This window comes from Psittacula echo (assembly GCF_963264785.1).
Source record: "Psittacula echo genome assembly, chromosome: 1".
NCBI lineage: Eukaryota > Metazoa > Chordata > Aves > Psittaciformes > Psittacidae > Psittacula > Psittacula echo.
Window position 1 is genome coordinate 99758929 of NC_137735.1, and position 24787 is coordinate 99783715.

The 24787-nt window shown below is 39.0% G+C and overlaps 1 protein-coding gene across 1 annotated transcript in view; it reads right to left on the reverse strand.

Annotated features, from left to right (window-relative positions):
- Positions 1-24787, reverse strand: part of MICAL3 (microtubule associated monooxygenase, calponin and LIM domain containing 3) — a 127508-nt gene that overhangs the window by 80231 nt on the left and 22490 nt on the right. Inside the window, exons 3-17 of the mRNA XM_080614935.1 lie at positions 21695-21902; positions 20053-20173; positions 19272-19384; positions 18592-18747; positions 17932-18032; positions 16993-17250; positions 16305-16420; positions 14923-15049; positions 14334-14427; positions 12946-13093; positions 11553-11749; positions 10547-10659; positions 9976-10038; positions 9101-9274; positions 7946-8038 (exon numbers count right to left, since the gene is read on the reverse strand). Of these exons, the coding sequence (XP_080471061.1) occupies positions 7946-8038; positions 9101-9274; positions 9976-10038; positions 10547-10659; positions 11553-11749; positions 12946-13093; positions 14334-14427; positions 14923-15049; positions 16305-16420; positions 16993-17250; positions 17932-18032; positions 18592-18747; positions 19272-19384; positions 20053-20173; positions 21695-21902 (2082 nt within the window). The remainder of the gene's footprint in view (positions 1-7945; positions 8039-9100; positions 9275-9975; positions 10039-10546; positions 10660-11552; positions 11750-12945; positions 13094-14333; positions 14428-14922; positions 15050-16304; positions 16421-16992; positions 17251-17931; positions 18033-18591; positions 18748-19271; positions 19385-20052; positions 20174-21694; positions 21903-24787) is intronic.

Sequence of the window (24787 nt, forward strand, 5' to 3'; positions counted from 1 at the left end):
AGCCTTGTGTCATCAGCATCCATGCCATTTGTTCATGCTCTTTACCCTTTCCTGTCTGGGACTCTGCTCCCCGGGATAGTCAGCACCAGGCTCCCTGTTTCTCTGCAGGCAACAAATTATGAGCTTAACAACAATCACAGACCAACTTCCTAGTCAAAACACACTTCATCCGATTTTTCTTAAGATGCAGGCAGAAAAGAGGCCGCAACGATAGCAGAACAGTTTAGTGAGAATATTCTAAACCTGCCAATAATAAGATGGCTCCTGTAGGAAAATTAATTTAAAACATATATTCATATAAGGTTGGTAAATGACAATATAGTACCGCAATATAATGAAATTAGTAAAGATGGTAACACACTCAATGTAACTCATACCGTGATGTTAGATCAAAGGATGGAAATGGAAAGTTTAAAAGAAGTGGTAGAATGAATGCATTAGAAGCATGGAGTTTAAAAAGGTTTAAAAAGACACCAGTGTAACAAGGACACAGATCCATCTGACTTGCTATGAGGCCAAGACAATTTCAGGAAAAGAAATCATTCCTAAGGAAAAAAGAATGTCTCCAAAAGCAGACTTTTCAGCTGAGCCTTCAAATGGATCAGTTCTATAGCACAAGGAGCAAAAATTCCTCAGAGTTAAAAGGAGGAAGCCAATTTTTTTATTATTTCTTTGAGCAAGACAACATGCAAAAAAAGTTTTTTATAGGAAACAATGTAGAAAATTGTCAAAGTTCACTTGGACCCAGAAGTAGCTAGCTCTCACGACTGAACTAGACAACCAAAAAGACACAGGACAAACATCTGAAGAAGCCAGCGAGAGAAAACATAGAGCTAAAGGATCCTTAGTGACTGAAAGCCTATTTCTCTATATGGAAAATGTATCACACGCCATAGATTAAAAAGTAAAACTGCATTTAACTGCCTTAGCTTCTCTGTCTGCAATCTTGGGGAAAACCTTTCTTTTCTCGTAAAAGGTATCTGTCAAAATTTTTAAAGGATGTTGGCAAGAAGACGACAGCTAGCTATCACATCACAGAATGGTTTGGGTTGGAAGGGACCTTAAAGATCATCCAGTTCCAACCCCCTGACATGGGCAGGGACACCTTTCACTAGACCAGGATGCTCAAAGCCCTGTCCTGGCCTTGAACACTGCCAGGGATTGCAGCAGCCACAGCTTCTATGGGCAGCCTGTGCCAGTGCCTCACTAGGAGAGAGCTTCTTTCTAGTATCTAATCTAGACCTAGCTTCTGTCAGTTTAAAGCCATTCCCCCTTATCCTGTCATTACATGCTCTCGCCAAAAGTCCCTCTCCAGTTTTCCCGGAAGTCCCTTTTAGGCACTGCAAGGCTGCTCTAAGGTCTCCCCTGAACCTTCTTCTCCAGCCTGAACAAGCCCAAGTCTCTCAGCCAGTCTTCACAACAGAGGTGTTCCAGCCCCCTGATCATCTCTGTGGCCTCCTCTGGACTCAGCCCAAGAAGTCCGCATCCTTCTGCTGTTGGGTGCCCAAAGCTGGATGCAGTACTGCAGGTGGCATCTCATGAGAGTGGAGTAGAAGGGCAGGATCACCTTCTTCAGTCTGCTGGTCAAGCTCCTTTTGATGCAGCCCAGGATACAGCTGGTTTCTGGGCTGTGAGCGCACACCAAAGCCGGCTCATATTCAGTTTCTCATTGACCAACACCTCCAGGTCTTTTTTCCTCAGGGCTGCTCTCAATCTATTCTCCACCCAGCCTGTAGCAGTGTTTGGCACTGCCTCAGCCCACATGCAGGACCTTATACTTGGCCCTCCTGAACTTCATGAGGTTGGCACTGGCCACCTCTCTAGCCTGTCAAGGTCCCTCTGGCTAGCACCCCTTCCCTCCAGTGTGTCAACCACACCACACAGCTTGGTGTCATTGGCAAACTTGCTGATCAAGAGTAAGTCCTGACTGCTCTGCTAAAAGATAACATGCCTTACAGAGTTTATAGGCATACTAGCATTCAGCAAAGAAACATTTTCCACCTACGGGGAAACTTATTTGTACAATCCTTATTTAAAGTTATGAACTGCAGCTTTTTGTCACCTCAAGATTAGTTCAGGATTGATCAGGGAAGAGTGGAATTTTATTACTGCAGTAGGAAAATTAAACAAAAAATTTTAAAAAAGGATGCAACTCAGAGAAGCATGATGACTATGTACAAGACAAATATTAAAAGGATTTCAGGTAATATTTAACTGGAAGGACAACAAATGCATCTGCACAAACATCTGGATGCACATATATACATTGTGAATAGAACAGCTCTCTACTCCAAATTCAAACTCAGACTGAGTGAACACAAACTCTTATGAGACAAAGGTCTAAGTACAGGGGAAACAGAAGGACCACAGTAGACATATGCAGGGCACAACGCTCAAAAAAAGCACTTCATATAAGTAATCCTAAAAGAGTTTCATGGATACAAGGGCAAATTTTCAGTCACACCTATTTAAACAAAGACTGGAGAAGGAGAAAAGTTGCATTTTCTTTCCCTCCAACCATTTAACTTCTTTTTTTCTGCTACTCAAAACTGAGAAAGGCTACTGTAGTTATAAATTACTCTACAGTAAAACTCTAAAGTCTCCGGTGGACTGGAGAGTGGAGACTCTCCATGCTTCTGGTGAGCAAATGCCAACCTATGTTTCTAACCTAAGAGGCTGAAGATGCCCCATCACCATCTGAAGAAAGAACATTCATTTGTAAATGGGATATCCGGTAAATGATCTAGTCACTTGTACAAGCAGTAATGAAGAGAGAGGGACAGAGCATGCAGAGGGAATCACCTGCTGCCTGGGATACGGTGGAGAGGAAGGTGGAGTGGAAGAAGAGAGCATGATGACTTTTTTGGGGCAGGTCCGAGAACATTCTTTACGCCTCATCTTTTTTTAAAACAGGAAAAGAAAACAAAAGAATCATAATAATGGTAGAAAAGTTAACATTACCATTGGCTTTGTTGAGACAGGCCAGAACACATGGACAGACAGACTTCCATCTTAAGCTCACACATGTCACAAATGACCTAAAGACATTTTATCTGAAGCTGAAAGACTTAACTTTTTCACCCATAACCACACAATCACATGTTCATTTCACAGATTCTTCTACTGGCAGCCAGTGAACAGTTTCTTACATCAATCATCAATTAAACCAACAGTTGCTGACTCAAGATCTTACGAGCGAAAGGTACAGCTTGGAACTCTCCATACCACAGCTGGACTGCTCTTTGCTTCATGAAAAGTTACTTATTACTGTGCCTCACGATGGTATAAAACCATCTCAGGCAAGTTAAACTCTACTGCATTCTAACAGAACAGAAACAGAGCTGGTTTATAGCCAAAATGTAGCCACATCTAATAATCTGAATATTACACAATGCACACACTGTCATGTGACCTCGTGATGAGTGTCCTCATTTTAATGTGCTAGAAAATACACCCTTCTACGTCTCTATTCCTATGTACAGTCCTTTCTCCACCACTTCTTGATATTAATGCATCTTCTGCCTGTTCATTAATGTCCTTACAGCTAAGCTGACACTAACATCTGTTTGGGTGTTCTCTTCCCTTTCAGAAGAAAAAAAATCAACTCTTAATTTCAAACAGATGCTACAAGCAGATTAAACTAAAGCACATAACTTTGCACTGAAGTGGATGAGGAACATTTACATGCTGTTTCAAAAGGCTCCACTGTGAAGCCACTGATTTCTAGCTGAAAGAGTGGTAACACTTTCAATCACTACAGCTGCTCATGGATTTTCATCTGACCATGTCCAAGTCTGCATTTCATATTTCAAAGCTTTCACAAACTCATGTATTTTTTTCCATGGCAGATCTCAGAATACAACATTGTATAGGCATATGACGTTCAGTCCTCCAGTAGGATGCATTTCTGAGCATGCAAACACAAAGATGGCTATAGGAAAGAGAATAAATATCACAGATTTTAATATAAGATTAAGTAGGAAAAACAGTATTTGCAGAAATCATTGGTGGTGTATGTTCTCTTCCGTTGGTTTCAGCTCCTGCTGGCTGTGGTCACCTCAGTCATTGTATATCCTTGAAAACCACAGTTCCAACAGAGTTACTGCTGCACTTTTATCATGCTTCAGGGAACTATCTCAAAAGAACAAGCATCAGATCTCTAGAGGCAGAAAAGATGTGCACCAAAAGACATGCGATCCCCATCTTGTAAGCATCTATGTACACACCAGTGATTTAAGCTTGCTGCTGTTAGAAGACCTATGAGACTATAGCAGAAAATGCTGAAAGCCATACACAGAGTCTGGAAAGCCAGGACAAAATCCCATTTAAAAGGCCCACTTCCCATACCATACCCAAACGTTCAAATTCTCTTCTGGATAAACCATATGGCTTTCCAATGGCTTCATGATCCCTGAGGTGCTCTTTCCCAAAATGGCTTGGAAAACAACAGAACACACCAAGATGTTTTTATACAAGTAGGCATTCATTTGAGGAGATTAACCACCACACCATGAAACACAATGCAGGTTTTTTAGGAGATATTACCATCACACAAATTACACACATTTTCCCTGTGCATATACACTTAACAGTATCTTCATCCATTACTAGCTGCTGCTGAGGTGTTCATAACAGCATGAAACCAATTTTGCCAACACAGAACAACATTTCCAAAGTGCAGCTTAATAAAGCAGATTTTGTAATCCAATTCAAGAGGAAAATGCAGGCCACAAAGTATGCAGCAAGCCACAGACTGGTGAGGTTTTCAAGCCGCTTGATCTTTTGAAGGTTCCCCCTTTCTGAGAGAAAGAGCATTAAAGGTCTTGTGATGAAAGTAAAAACTGTTTCAGAACAGATTCTGCCAGGACTTCACTCTTTCTAGGAATTCTGTCTTAGCAAGCCACCTCTACAACAAACATTTTCCCTTACAAGCTCATTGTAACTGCTGGCCTCATAATTTTTAACTCCAGGGCAAAGCAAGATTCTAGATCCAAACTGAAAAGCAAGTACAGCTAAGGAATTCCATCTGACAGAAACTGGCAGGCAATAGCCCTAGGCAGATGTAATTTTTCCATGAAAACTGAGGGTCCAACCCACACCACATCCTTTGCAACTGTGTGGTTTCCCCTCCTGCAATCACTCTTATTGTTTTACAGTATACCTTCCTCTTCCACACAGTTTTCAAGATGCAGGAAGGACCAAACCTATCAATCACAAGATGTGAAATTGCCCTTCTCCCAGCTGAGGATCTCAACTTAATTCTGCCTACTGGCAAGAACATTAGGCAACCAACCTGTGGTTTCCCCTCCAATAACACGTCACCACTTTATTCCCTTAGGAACTGCTTTGCTCCTCTTCAAAGGTCTCCAGCAGAAAGTATTTGCTATGTGATATATCTTACACACAGTCACTGACAGAAGTTTTTGCTCATAACTCTCATGCCACACAAGAGAACCCTTTCCCATAGCTTCATGAACAACTCTTCTGAGTTGCCCACCCCCTAAACTGTCAGGAGCAATACTACTCTATAGCATCTCCAATAACATGCACTGGTAGCCAGCACCAACTCCACTGTTGGAAATCTGTGGCCCAGGAAATAGCTTTGCAGCTAGAGTGCCCAATGTCACTGTAGAAAGCCAATTCAGAACTGTAGAAAGGTACAGTCTCACAGCTACCAGACTCTGCATGCCTAAGCAACCAGAAGGAGGAATCACAGCAGCCTGATGAAGCACTGCTTCAACAACTTCCTGCAAGATGGATTTCTGTCCAAGTTGGGCAAAGCTGACTGCTTGGCTCAAGCGGATATCATCCTGCCTCAGCTGATCTCTGATATGTTGAGAATAAACGGTTCTATATACACCCATGGCTTTTGAATGAAGACAACTGATGTTTTTCACTTCGGCAGGCAAGTAATAAGGAACCTCTGGAATAGGGACTGTGTCAATTGTTTCTTTGATCCTACTGCATCCTGCAGATTTTGAATCCTGGAAACCCAATTTTGTTCTTCTCCATTTCAGTTATCCAATGAAGAGCACTGCAAATCCAGCAAGAAACCTGGCCTGAAGAACCAATCATCTTCTGTTCATGCAGTAAAGCTTATCAAGGAAAGATCATCTCCATGTGTAATCTTGAGAGGGAAATCATCCATACAAGGCAATCACTGTCAGTGTTGAATAAAATAATTTAAGTCTTTGAAAGTACCACTGTTACAAAAAGATTCTTCTCAGATCTGCCCTACACTGCTGCCTATATGGATATTCTACCAATGCACAGGGAGATCAGAAGGATTCCACTACCACCACCCCATTTTTATTTTTTTTTTTAATTGTGTAATTCAGGTATAAGCAAAGAACAAACACAAAAATACACTGCTCTTTGGTGAGGAGAAAATCCTCATTGTAAGAGCAGGAAACAAAAGGTTGTCCATTTTTTTTTTATCTATTACAAAAGGATGACAGTAAGAACTTGTGTTTCACCATAAAGACTAATTATAAAGCTGTCGCAAAGTTTCAACGGCAGATGCAAACAGAAATCTCAAGGCTGCAGGGATATGATCTTTTCCAAGTGCTAAAATACAAAACTTCATCCTTCTTAGCTGGGAAAGACAACCAACGCAATCCAGTTTTCCTTTTTTTTGTGGGGAAAGATAAGCAATGGTCATCAACTGACTCAATACTGTACAGCCATATTATGTTCTTCTGTATCAGATCTTTGGGTACTTCCCCTTTACGTGGGAAGTATTCTCAAAAGACAAAATTTGCATTAATTATGGAAGATGTGAATCCATCTGAAAGTGCTCATCAGCCTATAAAGAAGATTTTCATAAGACAGAAGAGCAAACACGAAGTCAGGAAACCTAAACATAATGCTGTCATTTTTAAGACTCTCTTGACAGTCCTACTGACAACAATTCTTCTGGCTTCGGTCTTCTTCCTTGGAAACAAATCTTCCAGATCATGGCAACAAGTCATGACATGCAGAATTGTGTTGAATGCTTCAAACATGAATATCACTGTGAATCCTTAATCATACAGAACAGTGAATTTCCAAACTAGTGTCAACTTCTTTCTCTTGACTCCAAAGTATGCTCTGATTAAACTGCAACCAGAAAGAAGCAGATTTTTCTCCAAATTATGGCTGCCAGGAAAGTATCAGTACTCTCAGAAGCAAGAGGAGGTCATTTGCATAGGAAAACAGAAGAAGCAGAGTAAGCCAATGAGGTAAGTATCCCTCTCTGCCTGAAAAAACTGTCTGTCACAAGCCTTAGCTGCTGAAAGTGCATGGCTGAAATAAAAACACTGGCTATGACAATGGGCCAAAACACGAGAGAGAATAAAATCTGATACCTGATGATTTTTCTGCTAGTCTGAAACCATCTGTGGCAGCAAACCTAAAATTTCCTTAATTTACAGCAATAGAGGCATCTGCAATGACATGCATGTGAGAAGTTGGCAAGGAAAGTTATGTCTGCCAAAGAGAAAGCGAAACCACAGTGAAGTCTTCTGTAAATACAGAACACAAGATTTCACACGTGAATAGCAAACCTGATAACCAATTTTACTACTTATATCAAGGAAAAGCTTTAATATCATAGGTGGCATGACACCTTTTACCTCACTGGTTGTGATAACAGCTTATATTTCAAATGTAAGAAAACACAGAAAAATCCAGATATTCTACAGGCAAGTTTTCTGCTAAAACATCCACCGAAGCCCTAAGCAAGCTGAAACTATGAGAAGAGGGCAGGGAAATTTTTTCTAAGTGCTTTTGAAATATTAAACCATGCACCATTACCAAAGAGTGATGTTGATCTTATTAACCAAAAGCTAAATTATTTTACATAAGACTCACAAAAGGTGCTGGAGAAAGATTGGTTTAAAAACGGGACAGTGATAGCTGGTGTTGGGTGCAGGCAATGCATAGTATTCATAATCGGTTTCTTTACCTGTTTCCACTGGGGTATGGGAGCAAGACGGCCCTGCTCTCGTCTGCTGGATGGCTGGTTGTGAACACGTTCTTGATAAGGCAGGACAGGTTGCTGCATGCAGGTTGTAGGGAAAATGAGACCAAGGAGGAAAGATAAAACAGTAAAGGAAACTCAAAAAAGCCAAAGGAGTGGGATACAGAGTAAGACAGACAAACATCAAAGGAAAAAAAAGGGTACGAGAGAATTTATTTAGCAACTAAAAAATATATATATAAAAAAAAAAAAGGGCAAAAAAAGCAAAAATGGGAAACCACACATATTTTTGTTCCTTCTCTTTATCTTCGTTGTTTCTTCAAATCAGCCTGGTTACTCCAGCCATATGTAGTATTTGAGAAACATACGACTGATAAAGAGTAGGAGAAACACCATCATTTTAAGGTTGTGTTTTATTGCTAGCACTGATGTGCAGCATAGCGTAGACATACTAGACCAAGCTTTAAAGTAGCAAGGTCATGGCAGCACAGAGCCTGGCACAAGCTATGAAAACCAAGCAGCAGAGCAAGAACTCAGGTCTTTAAACCATACTGAGCCTTATATGGCTGACACTGCACTGCTGGCAGTAAAGCTTGAAGTGACTCCAAAGATAACTACCCTGCAGTTGCAGTAGTCAAGATACCACCATCCTGAATAACCAGCAGTTATTCAGAAGCTTCACTTGAAATTACAGAAATATACTGATGGCAAAGAAACTCCCAGGCATTTACCTGCTATACTTACATGCACATGCAAAATTTAACTACAGTTCACAAGAACAAACAGATGTAACATGGCATGACGAAGTTCACATCAAATTAAATGATCATTCTTAAACATCAGAAGTGGAATGTTTCTGGAAAGCTTTTGAACAGCAATAGTAGCTACAAAAGAAACCTAATTGCTTGTGAAACAACTTACATAAGACAGGCAATAACAGAGAAATAGACTTTTATTTGGAAGTTCTTCTCCATCCAATACTCCTAAATTTTATCTTTTTCTTTTTTGAGAAAGCTTCACTCTTCCCTAGGAAAGCCTTTGAAGCAGAGAAGTGCCACTAGCATCCAGTCTCCAGGAATGCATCTTATAATTCATTATTTTCCTCCTCAATTCCAAAAGGTTTTATTATCTGTCTCCTACCTGTCTTCGTAAGCTTGAGGACTGCACTGGTGCATTCTCCTCAAACTTGGCCAGTAGCTGAGTTGCCATAGACTTGACTTTGTTCTGATTCCCAATGGCAGCGTCAATTCTCCTCTCCGTCAGGGCGCTCACCAGTGTGGGCCTTTCTTCTCTGTAGCTTCGTGGTATGTCCTCCTAACAATCAGTGATATCAAAAGATAAAACCAGATCACCTTTTCCTCTCTATGTGGAAAACAAATCTATTAGTCTGCACTTGAAAGCTCACATTTCCGTTTCTTTTAGCATGTCATCAAAAGTTCTGTTAAACTTTCCTTACCTTTTCAACCTCATTTCATACACTTACCAACCAAAGAGACCACAGCTGAAACACTCTCATGAATCCCTTGACATAAAGCAAAGGCGTATCTCTAAACCTTCGGTGACATCTCAAAACACTAAATTTTAACTCATTTATAGTTATTTGGTTATAAACATTTCAACTAAAGGACTGACTTATGGGGCATACTAGACATACTTGCTTTTTGCACTAACCATGGCTAAAGTTTAAATATGAATGAAGCTTCTGTCTGCACTGCATTACCTTACTAAATGAAAGTTTTATTCTTGGTGTCCTCACATCAAACCAAAGTAAACTGCAGTAAAAACAGAACATGAAGGAACTGCAACATTTCAGTTGTTATGTGCTATTCTTTCATATGCGGTCAAATATTTACACTACAGATATGACAAAGCATAACCACTGAAGAATTAATTTTTATCTAAAAAAATAATCTTATATAAACCCTGTCTGGAGATACAAAATAAAAGGACTGAAGTAGGAAAAAGAACCTACCATATGTACTCTTCCCTGACACCTTCTACATTGTAATACTTACATCCTCAGATTGGCTGGTTTTTCTCCTCTTTCCTGCACCATCCAGTTCTTTTTCTTTTTTGTCCTGAAAATGGAAGGAGGAAGAAAAAGAAATAAGCAAACACCAAAGATAAGGATTCTTATATCTTTCTGGCCTGAGACAAATGTCATCAATGTACTTAAATAAGTTTTTCAATACAATTGATTAATTCTCTGGGCTTATTCTCCATTTGTTTAAGAATAGGGTTTTATCCTGATCTGCATTAAGAGATTCTTACCTTAAAACTGTACATTCAACATTTTCAACTAATTGGGAACTGAGTAACAAGTTACGTTCCAACACAAAATACATTCCCAAATACCACTACAAGGCTGGGATTTTAAGACTGAAATATACTACTAATTAAGAATACATACTACAGATGTGATTCTGCAGTTATAAATGTTATGTGCTGCCCCATACCAAAAGCTGATGAACACATGGTCTTTTGTAAACACACAGCAAATACACACTTATACATGCACTTCTGGTACCACTTACTTGGTCAGCAGCCTAACAGACACAAGTGGTATCAAGACTGTGGTACAGTTACCTTTGGAGTGCGTTTTCGAGAGATGCTTTGTCCCAGTTTACTGAGAAAAGAGATAGGCGATTTGGTACTGGCAATTAGGGCAGCTTTTTCTTCTGCATTCAGGTCCAGACTATCTGTTAGCAAAAAAAAGTAGAACAAGGGAATGCCAAGAATTCTTTTCTGTGGTGCTATTATTAAATACACAACTGAAGGACTTGCTGATGATTTTTTTTAACATACCACTTTTCATAGATTCTTAGTACAAAATTATTTTAATGCCCAGAATTACTACCCTTCTCAGCTACTCTGCTTTTTCATTTTGCCAAAATCAATTATTCTTTCAGGGTTTATAACCATCCAGAAGAAACACTATGTTTGTTTACTCTATTTACTTTCATATTTAAAGAGCACCATGATCATCAGTATTCTTACAAGGAGTTCAGAGTTTTGGAAATAGTACCTGATACATACTATATTTTTAAAAGGCTATTAAAAACATTTTTTCCCCCACCAGAATTATATACTTGAATTAAGATCATCAATAGTAAAGCTGTAAAACATTATTAATATTTAAAAGTAGGCCATACTGATTTGTGTCAGGCAATTACATTTTTCTGTTCTGATCAAAGACATTTCATTTCTCATTGGTCTGAAGTTAAGTCTCACCATTCATGGATGGTAAAGAGGTATGAAATTTAGCCAGTGTTTTGAAATTACCTATTAAGCAACTACTAGCAAGGCATCTCACATAAGCTAAGACAGATGAACCCCTAAGAACAGCAAGAAAGCAGAAAAGTTATCTAATATTGCTGAAGCGAGTTTAGAACTTTTGAGGACATTCTTTGTATTAACTTTTTTCTCCTCCTGATGCATCGTATTTATCAGCACCACTAAGAAGTCAACTTCTTGTAATGTAAAATTAGTAAGTGACTAATATGACCTCATGCAGAAGCAGCATGACGATAACTGAAGCACACATGTTCACCCTGAAGCCATCTTTGAATCTGACATGCCCCAAGCTCCTTACCACTGGAGGGAATGGTGTCTTTGAACATCTCATAGAACTGTGTGAGGTACATCACCATCGAGAGTTTATCTGGCTCTCCAACAGATGCCATTTCCTTTCCAGTCATAATGGGACATATTCCAAACTCTTTTTCAGCAATGTCAAAGGCCAGCTGGTTATTCTTCTCCACATTGTGCTCATCCAGAGAATCAAAGTCTCTGTAAAGGACAGAAAAAGGGTACACACTGAATCAAGTAGAAACCAGACCTCTGAAAGAATCTGGGGATCCATTTCCTTTCTTTTTTCCCTCCCACCAAAATCTCTCAAATTTATCTGCCAGCAACCTTTTTGTATTGCAGAGTTGATGCTACTTAATTGTGGTGAACTTTGGCTCAAATTAATTCTTTTTTCATTTTTTGCTCCTCCTCCAAACCCAGGTTTTTCTTCTTAAAGACGTTATTATCCTCTGAAATACACCTTCACTTCTTCCTTTACTGGAAAGCTGTAGCATTTTCCACTGCATTAAATCTTTTGTGTGCTTGGAACTAATGTAAGTCTTCACTTTTATCCCCCTTTTTTCTTGACAGATCCATATTTTCATTCTGCTGGCTTTCCGCAAAACTTGTAGAACTACATAAAAACTATATAAAAAGCTACAGCTTGTAGAGAGTTACATAAATAATTTTAAAAGCTATCTGAGCTCTCTGCAAGCTATATAGCTATTAAAAGAATAGCTCATGTTAACTCAAATAAACCAATAGAGAAGTAATTCAGTGCACATGGAAGGCAATAACCACATCATTTTCCAACAAACTTTACATTGGATTATGTCTTTAAATATAGCTCTAGCGCTTACTTTTTCTACTGTCCCCTTGGGAAGTTGAAGCCATTTCAGATTTTAATTAAAGTACCGGAGTCTTTGCTACTATTACTTCTTCCAGCCAGTGTTTTCCCATTCTAGAATCTGGGCACTGTTTTACCCCATGTATTATGGAAGAGGATTCCTCTCATTTACCCAATATCAGCATGCTAGCATACAAGCAGTAGCAAGATCTTTCTAGCCTGTGGGTCACTACTCCCAAAAAGAGCAGCAGTTCCAAGCTTCACAAGAAACTATGAACTATACCTGACTTCACAGAGGAAAGAGCTGTCAGTCAGTAATGCTTTGCAGTCAATATCAATTTGAAGCTTAATTCTGCCTAATCATCCAGAAGGGAAAACGACAACACATTTATCTTGATATTCATCACGCTATTATGACCTTCCACTCTGCTGGTGAATCACGTTAGTTTCTATCAAGCTTAAGTGAATTAATTTCCATCCATTTCTCCATGTACTGCCTCAGTCTCCATACAATTACTTCTAAATATCACTAATGTGCTGCCCTTCCCGGTTATTCAAAACAGTCACTCACATCAAGTCTGGACGGTATCTGTGGATAATGGCACACAAAGCTAGGCCACTTTTCCATGACATTGTGAGATCTGTCACATTAACACCAGCATATCCATCAGTCTGCCTCTGGCACCAACTGAGCAATTTACTAGAGCGAGCTACAGACTCTGTAAAAAGAAATCAATCACATTTTAAAGTAGAAATGCACAATGTCTTTTTCAGGAATTCTAAATACAACAAGCTCTGCTGATCACCAAATAAAACCTTCATGCAAACAATCTCATTCTACAACAGGCAACACAGGACAGAATTCTAATTTTTTAAAAAGACTATATTAATATTCATTTTAGATCAAGAAATTTTTTAATTTGCTAAAAAGTACCTAAGTTATAACTTGCCAGGCTTTTCACCCTAGTCATAGAATCATAGAATAGTTAGGGTTGGAAAGGACCTTAAGATCATCTAGTTCCAACCCCCCTGCCATGGGCACGGACACCCCACACTAAACCATGTCCTTGTTATAGAGCCCCAGGAATTACAAAGCAGTTGCAAAGGCTTGTTAAATATGATCAAAAGGATATACAGTAGCACAATGCTCTCTAAAGCCCAGATATATTATTTCTAATGGAAGAATTCCAAATGTACTTCTGCAACTTTTTCTTTTCTCTTGAAAGCTTTCCTTTAAAAGTACTGACCTGTTTTGACTGTGCCTTACTGCAAGATATGATGAGATTACAGCCTAAAAGGATGTGATTGCAGGGCAAAGAACAAATCAAAAGACTACATAGCTATTCAGCAGTGAAAGGAAGGCTTAGAAGCAAAGTACTATTCTGAGAGTCCCCAAACACTATCTGGGCATCCAAAGGCAAGGTATGCAGAAGAAAAAGTTCAACATAGCCCTCAGGGTACAGGACAAGCAGACGGATACTGAAATGCTTATCACAAGACATATAACTTTCAGAATAATGCAAGCAAAGTGAGTTTCATTTGGTTAAGCTAAGAGATGAGATTGAGGAAAGCATGAACATGAAAGACTGTATGAGAAATACCTTCTATAATGTTTGCAAGAATTCTGAGTTTCCTGTTAGAGTGAATTCAAGCTAGGCTTTTGCAATCTAAGTAAAGACATTGTTATAGGATAAAGGAGGTGAAAAGAAATACTTGTATAAGCAAATATGCTTAGAAATTTAACCACATTACTAAGCGAGGGAAATCAGGCAAACAAAATATATCTACATGTTTGTGGAAACTTGAAAGATTGTAAAACCAGAATGTTGATGAAAATGGCTGGATACAATTTCTAAACTGAGACTGGTTAAATAATACCCTACAGCCCTGCTGCTCTATGGCTGCTGCACTGATCCAGCTCCAGAATACCAAAAGGAATAGAACAGTAGCTAGGCCTACCATTCCGTGTCAGCTTTGGTGTCCTGGAGTTCACAAAGTTCTCTATTTCCAGGTGAATGTCTTTCAAGTCTCCTGTATTATACAAGTGGCGTACCTAAAATGTCACAAATACTTAAAAATTAGCAACATGCCATGCACCCGAGATCCATACAGAAAGAGTCAGAGAACAAGGAGCCATCCCAAAGGAGGAAGACAATTATTATGCAACAGAAATCTCCAGTCCAAGAACCCCAGAATAACAACAATCAGCTCACCAGTGTTGAACAGCCTAGCTGACTGCTGCTCAGTAGATACCAAATTGCAATGACAGACTGCTATACTAGATTACCACCAAAAAATGCACATGCACACAAACACAAATGTATCATTACAGCATGGTTAAAACTTTCAAAATCAAGAATTTCTAAAAAGGAATTTGTTTGTACTAAGTACAGAGGTCTACTCTTGACTGACAGATCTGCTTTTCATTGCCTTCAGGTTACACTGCAACATAAAGTCACTATCTGTCCCCAAAACATTAGCACAGTGGTGTCTGTGCTAAGACACTGTGGTGTCCACAAGCATTCAGAAGCACCATTCACCCAGTTACCTGCTGTGGACGCAAGAAGTTGACGTTGATATTGGGATACCGGGTGGCAGGATCGATGCTGTAATGGCTGAAGTTTTTACTCACATTCTCAGGCGTGGTCTGAGGCAGTAGCCTATAAATGCTTTCCCTTGGGAAAACAAGATTAAAGAGGAAAAAATATTTTGTTTTTGTTTCGGTTGTTTGTGTTCGGTTTTGCTTTGTTTGGGGGAGGTTTTCTTGTGTTATTTGTTTTAAGACATGAATCACTACTAATACTAATGCTAAGTAAATTCTGGAGAGATAACCATTAAGATCAGAAATCCAATCACTTCAGACACTGACAGCTAAAGATTCCTTAAATTAAAATCTGCAATTTAATACAACTCCAGAAATCAAAAGAGGGGAAGAAAACAATACGTTAAAAGCATAAGCTGAAAGGGCTCACCAGTACAATAAGAACATTTAGGCACTAAAGCGACTCAAGAAGAGAGCCACCAAGGGGACTAGAGCGTTTGCCCTGTGAGGAGAGGCCAAGGGAGCTTGGTTTGTTCAGCATGCAGAAGAGAAGGCTCAGGGAAGATCTTACTGCTGTCTCTTAAAATATCTAATGGAAAGGTGATAGAAGCCTGACTCCAAATACATTACCTTCCTTTTTTTAAAATTCAAACAAATGGAGTTTTCAGTATCTGTTGTGCCATTTTTGCAATTCTTAAAATTATGCTGTGGTTCCTGATGCTGAAGCTGCAGTTGCTTATGTTTAAGATAGGTTCTACTAGCTGTTGCTTTTACATATTCTACCTTTTAATTACCCAAGTTCTGATTCCTAAGAGCTCACCTTGGGTCACCAAAAAAAAAACCACACAACCAACAATGACAAAACCATCAAGAACTCAATATGCCAAAAACAGACAAGATGCTGCTCGGCTTACATGAAACAAAGTGACCAGTTTAGGAGAATATGAAATAAAAGCAGGTGACAGCTTCCTTAAAAGGAAATAATAAAAGATATTTGTAAGATAATAGGGGATGGAAAAAAATTTTGTCTCTGGTATTTTAAAGGCACCTGTATCTTCATCTGGTTCGCTGCTGCAAGGATGGTGACAGTAGTCAGGCTCACTTACTTCACATAATGCCAATAAGCACCAAGAAAAGATTCTTCATCTAATCTTTTTTAAATCTAGAACCAAGAACAGCTACAACATTTCTTATTCCTCTATAAACATACTTCAGTTTATTACCTTCTTAGGAATTTTTTTCCTCAACTGAATTATACCCACAAGCATTCTCATACAAACAGTGAGAATCCATCTATTCTAGCTATTTGTACTAGAAGAAACAGAAATGAATGGTGAGATGTTGAAGGATTAGGTTACAACTGAAAGTGTATTAATTTGCTGAATTACCTCTCTGCGAGAACTTCCAAAGGACTAGCACCAAGAGACCAACTTCGTACCATCCAAGCAGAGTCCATTGCAGCCAAAAATCCCCTGGCTATTCCAGTTCCCATAGGCCAAAATGGCTAATATTATAGTTTAGGAAAAAAAAAAAAAAAAGGGCAGAAAAAGGAAAAGCAGCAGTTAGAGAAAGTTTTTAACAAATATCAAGAATATATTCAGATGGTAATCTGCTGGGAAACCATGGCTCAGTAATTAGCTGAAAGATCTACTCCCGCTGGGCTACAACAAGCCAGATGTATGACCAACTGTCCATGAGCTCCCCCCAAAGCCCATGTTCCTCTGTTTCCAACAACAATTCCTACTCTGGAGTGCCTTAACAGCTTTCTCTTCAAGACTGTACTTTTTTTACCAACTACAAAATGAAACCTATTAACAGGTCTACAGGAAGTTCTATAGAGTTTAACCATCCCAATGAGGAGTAGATAAAACAAACAGAACTTCAGAGCAATCTTTGCACATTTCTTTGCACATTACCATCCTAATTATCCTGTTTTCCCAACACTCCACTCTTCCCTCAAACAGCAGCTTCCCTTACAGTAACTCTCTTACAGGCAGCACATATTTCAAGTGATGGGTGCTATGGCTTGTGCTTACACTCCAATTCACTGTTTAAACATAAGTTTAAAACACAAACCTCTAAGAGACTGTCCCCAACCAGTGCCACAAGTAACTGGTGGCCGTTCTGCTCTCGCACCAGGGCTGCGTTCTCTGATGCATACATGCACGTGAAGTCAAACATAGCCACATCTGGCTGACCATAGTGATTGATGGCAAAGTCCAGTGATGGCAGCTGCTGATTAGTGGAGAAGTCAGCTGCTTCTCTGGCATAGTTTAGCAGAGCCTCCTGGTCCACATTCTCCCGTGAGAGTAGCAACTCTGTGTCAGCATAATCCTGCCAAAACCACAAAAGTAAAGTGAGATAGCCAAATCCACAAGTTTATTTGAAGGCTGGTATATACAGTAGTTGGCATTAAAATGCTGACAAATCCACTTATACAAGTTTGCCTTCTAATTTCTTTCATTTCTCTCCTTGTTTATGCTTCCAAGAGAAAATCTGTAAATCAAAAACAATCTTGCAAGCATTTCTGACTGTGAAAGGGCTAAGAAACTCCCAAGCATTTCTCATCACACACTTTCTAGACAAAAGGCACAAGACTCCAGTCCTTCTTTATTTGTTTGTGGCCAAACTACTTTTAAATCAGCTTCTGTCAGAGTAAGATACAGGTAAATTTCCAATACTTTTTTTCACTTGCTGCTTGTTCATTCCCATAAAATGAAGGAAGCTCAACTATGATCAAATATTGTTTAAGCATACCTTAACAAGAATAAAACCCCCAAATCTACAGAAAGAGAAAAAAATTGGAGAGGATATGTCTTGTAACACCCTTCTGATGTTTTAAAATACTTCAGGCATTAACCACACATTAACCACGTATTTCTGTTCTAAAATACACCTGTATAAAAACACTACATGGTGGACGAACAGCACGTTTTCATTCTTTGAGCATACTGAAAGCAAATTGTTCCAAAAAATCTTAAGTTTAGAGAGAATATAGGAAAAGATAATACCCACATGCCGTATCACTCCTTTTTCCAACAAGCTCTGTTTTTTGGCAGTCATGACAAAGTAGTGCGTATCATCTTTGTAGTAGACAATGTTCTCCAAGTCAATACCTTGTGACAGAACAAAAGACACGGTGGTGAAGGGACAAGTTACATGCTATATAAAACCCAAGAGCTCTACTGGAAGAAAGTGAATTCAAAGTAAATGGTTAGAAAGCCTTTGAGGGAGAATGCCAAGCAGCTTTCTCCCATGCTTTCGATGGCTTCAAAATCTGAATCTTAAACAAACCCACAAACTGCAATTCTACCTGTATATAGCTACCTCTTTAAAATATAGTTGTCATTACAGCTTGCATTCAGATGTGGAGTGCAAGAAGCTGAACTGAAGATTCAGACTTTTCCAATTTAGGGTTCAGATTTCCTGAATGCTATCAGGGAAGTAAGTTCACCACTTCTGAACAAAAATGACACATATCTGACTGATACACATCTGCTTTGTACAGCTGCACAGAGCAGCCATAAAAAAGGGAAGTGAAATTTCAGAGAAAGCAATGACTGGTTTCCTTCCACAAGAATGTTCACTTATTGATTAAATTTGACACCCAAGTTACAAAGTTGCAATAATAAAACCAAAGAGTTTTCACTGGGAATCCGGCAATTGCTGGCAAACCTGTGGCTTCTCGCAAATCCTGGAAGAATTTCTGGTTGAATATGAAGGCCACACCGCTGATCTCTTCTACTTTGGCTTCAGCTGTAGTGTTGCGATTGATGAAGTTAGCTGTGATAGCAATTGCCAGTTTACCACGGAACTCTTTTCGCCGAAACCCTGTGGGGAGGATAAAGTAGTAATGCTGAAAAACAGAACACACCTTCAGGGAAGGCTCAGCATGCCAAGAACAAGTGCCCTCACAAAATAAAAGAGAGAGTGGATTTGATTAATCAAAAACTCCTCCACAGAGAGAGCAACAACTGCTTCATCAGAAAAAAAAAGCAGCTCTCCTCTCTCTTTTTTCCAAAAATTGCAACTTGCACCAAAAATATTACAGGACAATTCTCTACTATACAAAACAATATTCAACACTTCAATTCCTACTCTCAAAAGTAAAAGCTACAACACTACTCAAAGACAAAATTACACAAGTTAAAACATGTAATTCCTTTGCTAGTGGATAGGAAGAGGAAAAAGACAACCCACATGTCTGATACAGATGGATTTTTAATGGGCTTTGCATCTCCCTTTCACTAGCCAAATGTCTCTCCACATTTTGATTGGGATGCTAAAGGCCATTTTTCTTCCAACTAATTTAAGAATAAGTTCTATTTCAAAGTGAATTATGGATACACCATTACCTTCTAATGTGTTCCGCCTGCCATCCCCTCCGATGATTACTTCAAACTCATACTCAGATACTGGATGGGTTTTTGGATGGACCAATGCACGCCAACCTATTCCTGTTAACAAACTCCAAGTTAATATAAACAGCACTTAAAATAGAAAAAATATACAGAACCACTTCTTAGTATCCATAATCCCTTCTTCACATTGTCAATAAAGATACACTGCAGGACAGGTATTGCTGTTGACAGGGCTACTGCTGACTTGCACAGTTACTCTGTGTGAATCAGAGACAGAGACACCTCTGGTAAACCCCCCTGACAATTACCTGTAAGAATCACTACAATCTTTATGGCTTCTCTACTGTCTATTCAATTAATAGGATGCCAAAAAACAACGAAGCCACCATCACCCATGGTAATCAGAGAACAGATTTCACAAAAATACAAAAAGCGTAACAAGGATCATTCACTGACAAATATCTTCAGTGAATGCAAGGAAAGGAGTTGTTTTAGAAAGGTCTCTTCTAAGTGTAGTAGGCTTAAATATTTTAGGAGTAATTATGATCTACCATGTCTTAGTCTACTTCTGTGTAGTACTTCCGGTGATTGTGTTTCATATAGTAATTCGGATTTGTCACTAGAAAAAAAAATCCTACAAAAAATCACAAAGTGTATTGATAATTACTCTTCTTAATGGAGCATCAGGTAAGGACTTGGAGACATAAGTTAAGGAGTAGGAGTCTGTGTATCCTACCATAACTTCCCCTTTCTCTACTGGCCATTTCAATGATACTTGCTTTCATTCTCCTGATCCTCCGGAGGGTAAACAAGCCCCTGAAATTCCACATTGACATGGATCTCTATTCCCAAGATCAAGGCAACCTTCAAAAGAATAAGCTGGAGCTGACGGATACCTGCAAAAAGCAGATGATAAATAAAAGCAAAAGAAAAGAGCACAAGTGCCCACGTGTCTCTGACATTTCTGACAAACTGATGTAAGGCCAGCTGCTACTTTCTTTTTCCCCTACTGTGATTCCAGCACTTCAGCCAGCCAGCACTGGTGTGTAATATTACAGCATGCCAAAAAACTTCCATATGGCTGAAAACCCAGCCCTTTTAAAAAAATAAAGATTAACTATTATTTAAATGTTTCAGTCCCCAAATCAGCAACAAGGGAAACAAACCAAACATGCACTGCAGCAGAGGGATGGAAGAGAACACAAGCAGGACTGCACTTTTGTCACAGGTGGCAACAAGCCATTTGATCAGCCTAGCTGTAATACTGAACTGCACCTTCATCTAAACACCTTTGGCTCTGTGAGGGCATACTAAGGTCCTCACCATCTCTCTCCTCTTCAGTTAAGACAGGGAGTAGATATGAAAATGATAGTGTGCAAACTCTGTTTATTTGAAGGAAGACAACTTGTTGTCATATTTCAGATAATGAAAGAAAAACGTTCCACCTAAACACCAAATTTCAGCTGTGCTAAGATACAAAAGACAACTACATGCATAAAGTACTGAAAAAATTAAAATGATAAGAAATAGGGAGGAGAAAAAGCAAGCTGCAAGAGTGAAGTTCCACAGATACTCCAGTTTTACCATTCATTGCCAACAACAACAACAGGGCAGTTTTTGCTTTGGACAAGAAATCAAACCTTATCTACTATGTTTGTGTCATTGTATGCTTCCCACTCTATGCACAGTGGAGAACTGTGCATATGTGTCACTTTATGCACCGTGGAGAATACAGACTGGTGAGCAAAAGCTGGCTGTGCCATGCCATTCTTGAAAGAAAAACTGAGTAGTAACTCCTGCTCCACCAAAGCATTCAGCTTTCAAAGGAGACTGATTACTCAGATTTTGAGAATCATCACAATTATTCTCAATTTTAATATGTAAACCTCTATTTAATCAAAACTTATTCATAAGCTGACAGTGATCTTGAATATATCTTCATCACTCTTCCAAAAATTTACAAAGCCAAAATTGTTCCTCCTTTTTCCACATCAACATTCACAAGAATGTTCGAAAGCATTTTTCTTTTTTACGAGTTGATTACAAAGGCCAAGAGAATAATGTGGCAGCTGCAGGAATGTAATAGCAAAAATAGGAAAATTAGCCATTAAATAAAATAAGAAGAAAAATGTTTGAATCTTAAACCCATTTTTCAGTGTAGGAAAAAGATATGCCTTGGAATGGTATAAAAGACAACAGATAATGCATGTATTACAATCTCATGAGACAACACATTTCTTTCATGTCTAGGTATAGGCTGAAAAGCACAGTGCAAAGGTAATAATGCAGAATTGTACCATAAGGACTTGAGAGCAATGGCTGGCGCAGGCCAAATCTTGATGAGTTACCCCATGCCCTCCCCTTCTTTTCCCCTATGAAGAACAAGTGCTGCTATGTCTAGCAGTAGTTGTACTTACTGATATGGTCTATGGATCCCGCACAGAACTTGCCATAAAACTTTTTGGCGCCAAGACCTCTCAAGTCATGTATGGTGAATGGCCACAAATGCAGCACATTATTGCGGGAAAAGGCATCCCTCTTTTCTATGACCACCACCTTGGCTCCCAGGAACGACAGGTCAATGGCTGTACGAAGGCCACAGGGTCCAGCCCCAATTATCAGACACTGCAAAACAATCAGCACAGAGTAACTTTACAGTCCTAGGAGGAAACAGGCATTTTTACCATAGGTTCTGAGCATCCCACAGCTCTTTGGAGTAAGTGCTCTTTGTCTGCAACGTAAGCTGAAATTTCAGGTCTTTCCATTGTTACCTGCCATGTTTTGCCACTAATACATTAAAGCAGTAACCACAACATGAAAATAAAGCATATCACAGCAGCAAAGTTTGAAGAAACAGGCAGGTAAACTGCCCATTTGCAACCCTTTTTTTAAGAAGAGCTGCCAAGGTATAGTCTCCAAGCTACGTATGCATCTGGAGAACAGCCATATTTCTGAAGGCTTCTCCCTCCCCGATTCCATCCATCTCTCATCTTCCAAAGCCTAAGCTGTCCTTTCTTGAGGAAAATTTCAGTAATAGTAAAAATTCCTCATTACCAGTGAGAAACATAGCAATGGCTATGTCAGATAAATACATGAGATGCTAATATTTTTATAAATGTCATCATTTAGAGTAGCACAGTCAGGAGTTAAGTCAGAACAACGAATTGGTGCTTCTAGCAGGAAAAAGAAACCTCAGGAAAGCAAATATAATGTAACTACAAACTTTGTGTGACTAGATAACTTTTATCAAAATATGTTTTCTCCAACTGAACCTTTGTCATATCAAAGGACTTTCATCTCCTATCTTTTTCCACTCTACCCACAAACACTATCAGAGGCTATTAAACAACCTCAGAATGTAAACATCTAGAGTCGGAGAAACAAAGTGTACAGCAAGAGCATTACTTTTAAGATAAAAAAGCCAAGATAGTCAATTGGCACTTCTTACCCACAAAAACTGAGATCCACAAAGCAAGCTGGAATGGGTATGTGCATTCACAGGAATATAGTACCAGTCTATTCTATCATTTTTGTACTTTGGTTTCTATTGAGTATAAACCAGACCCACAAAATAAAGACCTTGCTACAGTGGCAACGGCTGCTGCCATGTGAGTATTTTCCAGATCCTTAAATACCCTTATGGGTGGACAATAAAGCTCTGAGAAATTCTTAAGTATCCTAAAGCTTAATCAGAACCCAACCTTCTGATAATCAGCACCCAACCTTCTAATAATCAGCCTGTTCCAAAGCAAAGCTCTTTCTTTGCTGGTCATTCCCAAATGCCAGTTTTTACAGGTTGCCACATTCTCACCAGTTTTTCACTGAGGCGTAAATTTTGCAAATAATGTGAAACCGCAAATACGAAGTCTGAATGATGACTAAAACAGTCCAAGTTACAGCAGTGGGTGGCAACATAACAACTGACATGTGAATTCAACGTAAGACTACTGTATGAGATGTCACGTACATCTGAGGGCAGAGATCCAAGCCTTGAGGAAAGGGAAGGGTAGAATAACAGCACTGCTTTTTTAGTAGGTTCAGGAACCTGAAGGCATACGGGAGAAAAGGCAAGCCCAGCCACTGAGCTATTAAATTCCTAAATAGACTTGTATATTGAACATGTGTCCAACTTGTCATTTGTTAAAGGGGATCATCAATTAAGATCTAATATATTCTTCCAACTTAATATTGTTTTCTTTGTAGGTAAGTATAACTCTCAAACACCACTTATGCTTTTTTTTTTTAAGAAAATGAGCTGAGTATATCATTTATCCAGGTAATAATTTTGCTTGTCTGACAGCTACAATTTTCAAAGAGACTGGGTTCTATAAGCAACAAGATCTCACTGAGTTGAGTGATTTTAATTCTTCTGATGACTTTACCCATATAAAATAGTTGTGATGCAGTACACAACAGCAAAGGAATTGTACTAAAATCAGGCTATTCAAACTCATGGCTGCATAATCAAATTACAAATTATTTGTTTGCAATTTTGTCACAGAAATGTAATTTTTTTTTTCCCTCTACAACCTTCCCCCACACAAGGATGCAGTAAACAACATGCAGGTTATGTTCACAACCCTTGATGTAAAATATGTGATACCCAGTGAAATAATCCACAGTGAAAGTTGCCTTTTTTTAACCACCACAAAACTATTAATTATGTTGTTATAAAACACAGTGAGATTTAAGCACAATTAAAAACAGAAGATTCTGTATCCTCTTCCACCTTCTTCATGTTTCTTCCTGCTGCAGATCTCTCTCAGAAACCTACTTCTGATACTCACACAGGCAGCAGTAACTACATGGGATGTCAAGCACAGCCAAGTAAATAAAGGCAACAGCTTCTGCTGCTCCTTGTTCCCTTTCTGCAACGACACCCCTCAAGAAACACTTCTTGCTAAAGATCTCTCAGACAGATCATATGAAGTTTTCAGTAACACCACCATGATAATGGAACATTAAATGCAACCTGAAATCCTGTAATCTCTGTATAACCAGTGAAGAGAGAGGACCATTTGTAACTATTCAAATTTGAAAAGCCCATCACATCCAAGCCTTGCTTTCATGCCTGCTGACTATCTGAACTGTGGTTAACCTGGACGCTGGCCAAGTGAGGCACTAACTGCCCAACACTGGTCACAGCACTTCATCCCTGACTGATTTTTAAATGGGCAAATAAGAGGTATGCTACAGAGAATGCAAACTTCAAAACTGGTATATGTTCAAGTGTAGAGAAGCCGAGCTTCCTAAAGAAATGACTGAATTCTGTTCTGACAACATGGGTAAAGCCTTAATCCTTATTTTAAATTCTATCACCTCCACATGCCCACTTAAACGTTTGTAGTTTTTAATCAGTGTTTTGCAAATTACTTTAAACATTATGAATATAAAACTAAGTAAACTAGTTTCCTAGATAAAGTATGATTCAGTTTTCAAAAGGCTTCTATTTTGAATAGTTACGATTATCTCTTCGGAATTACATACAAACTTAATGAAAGATTTAATGG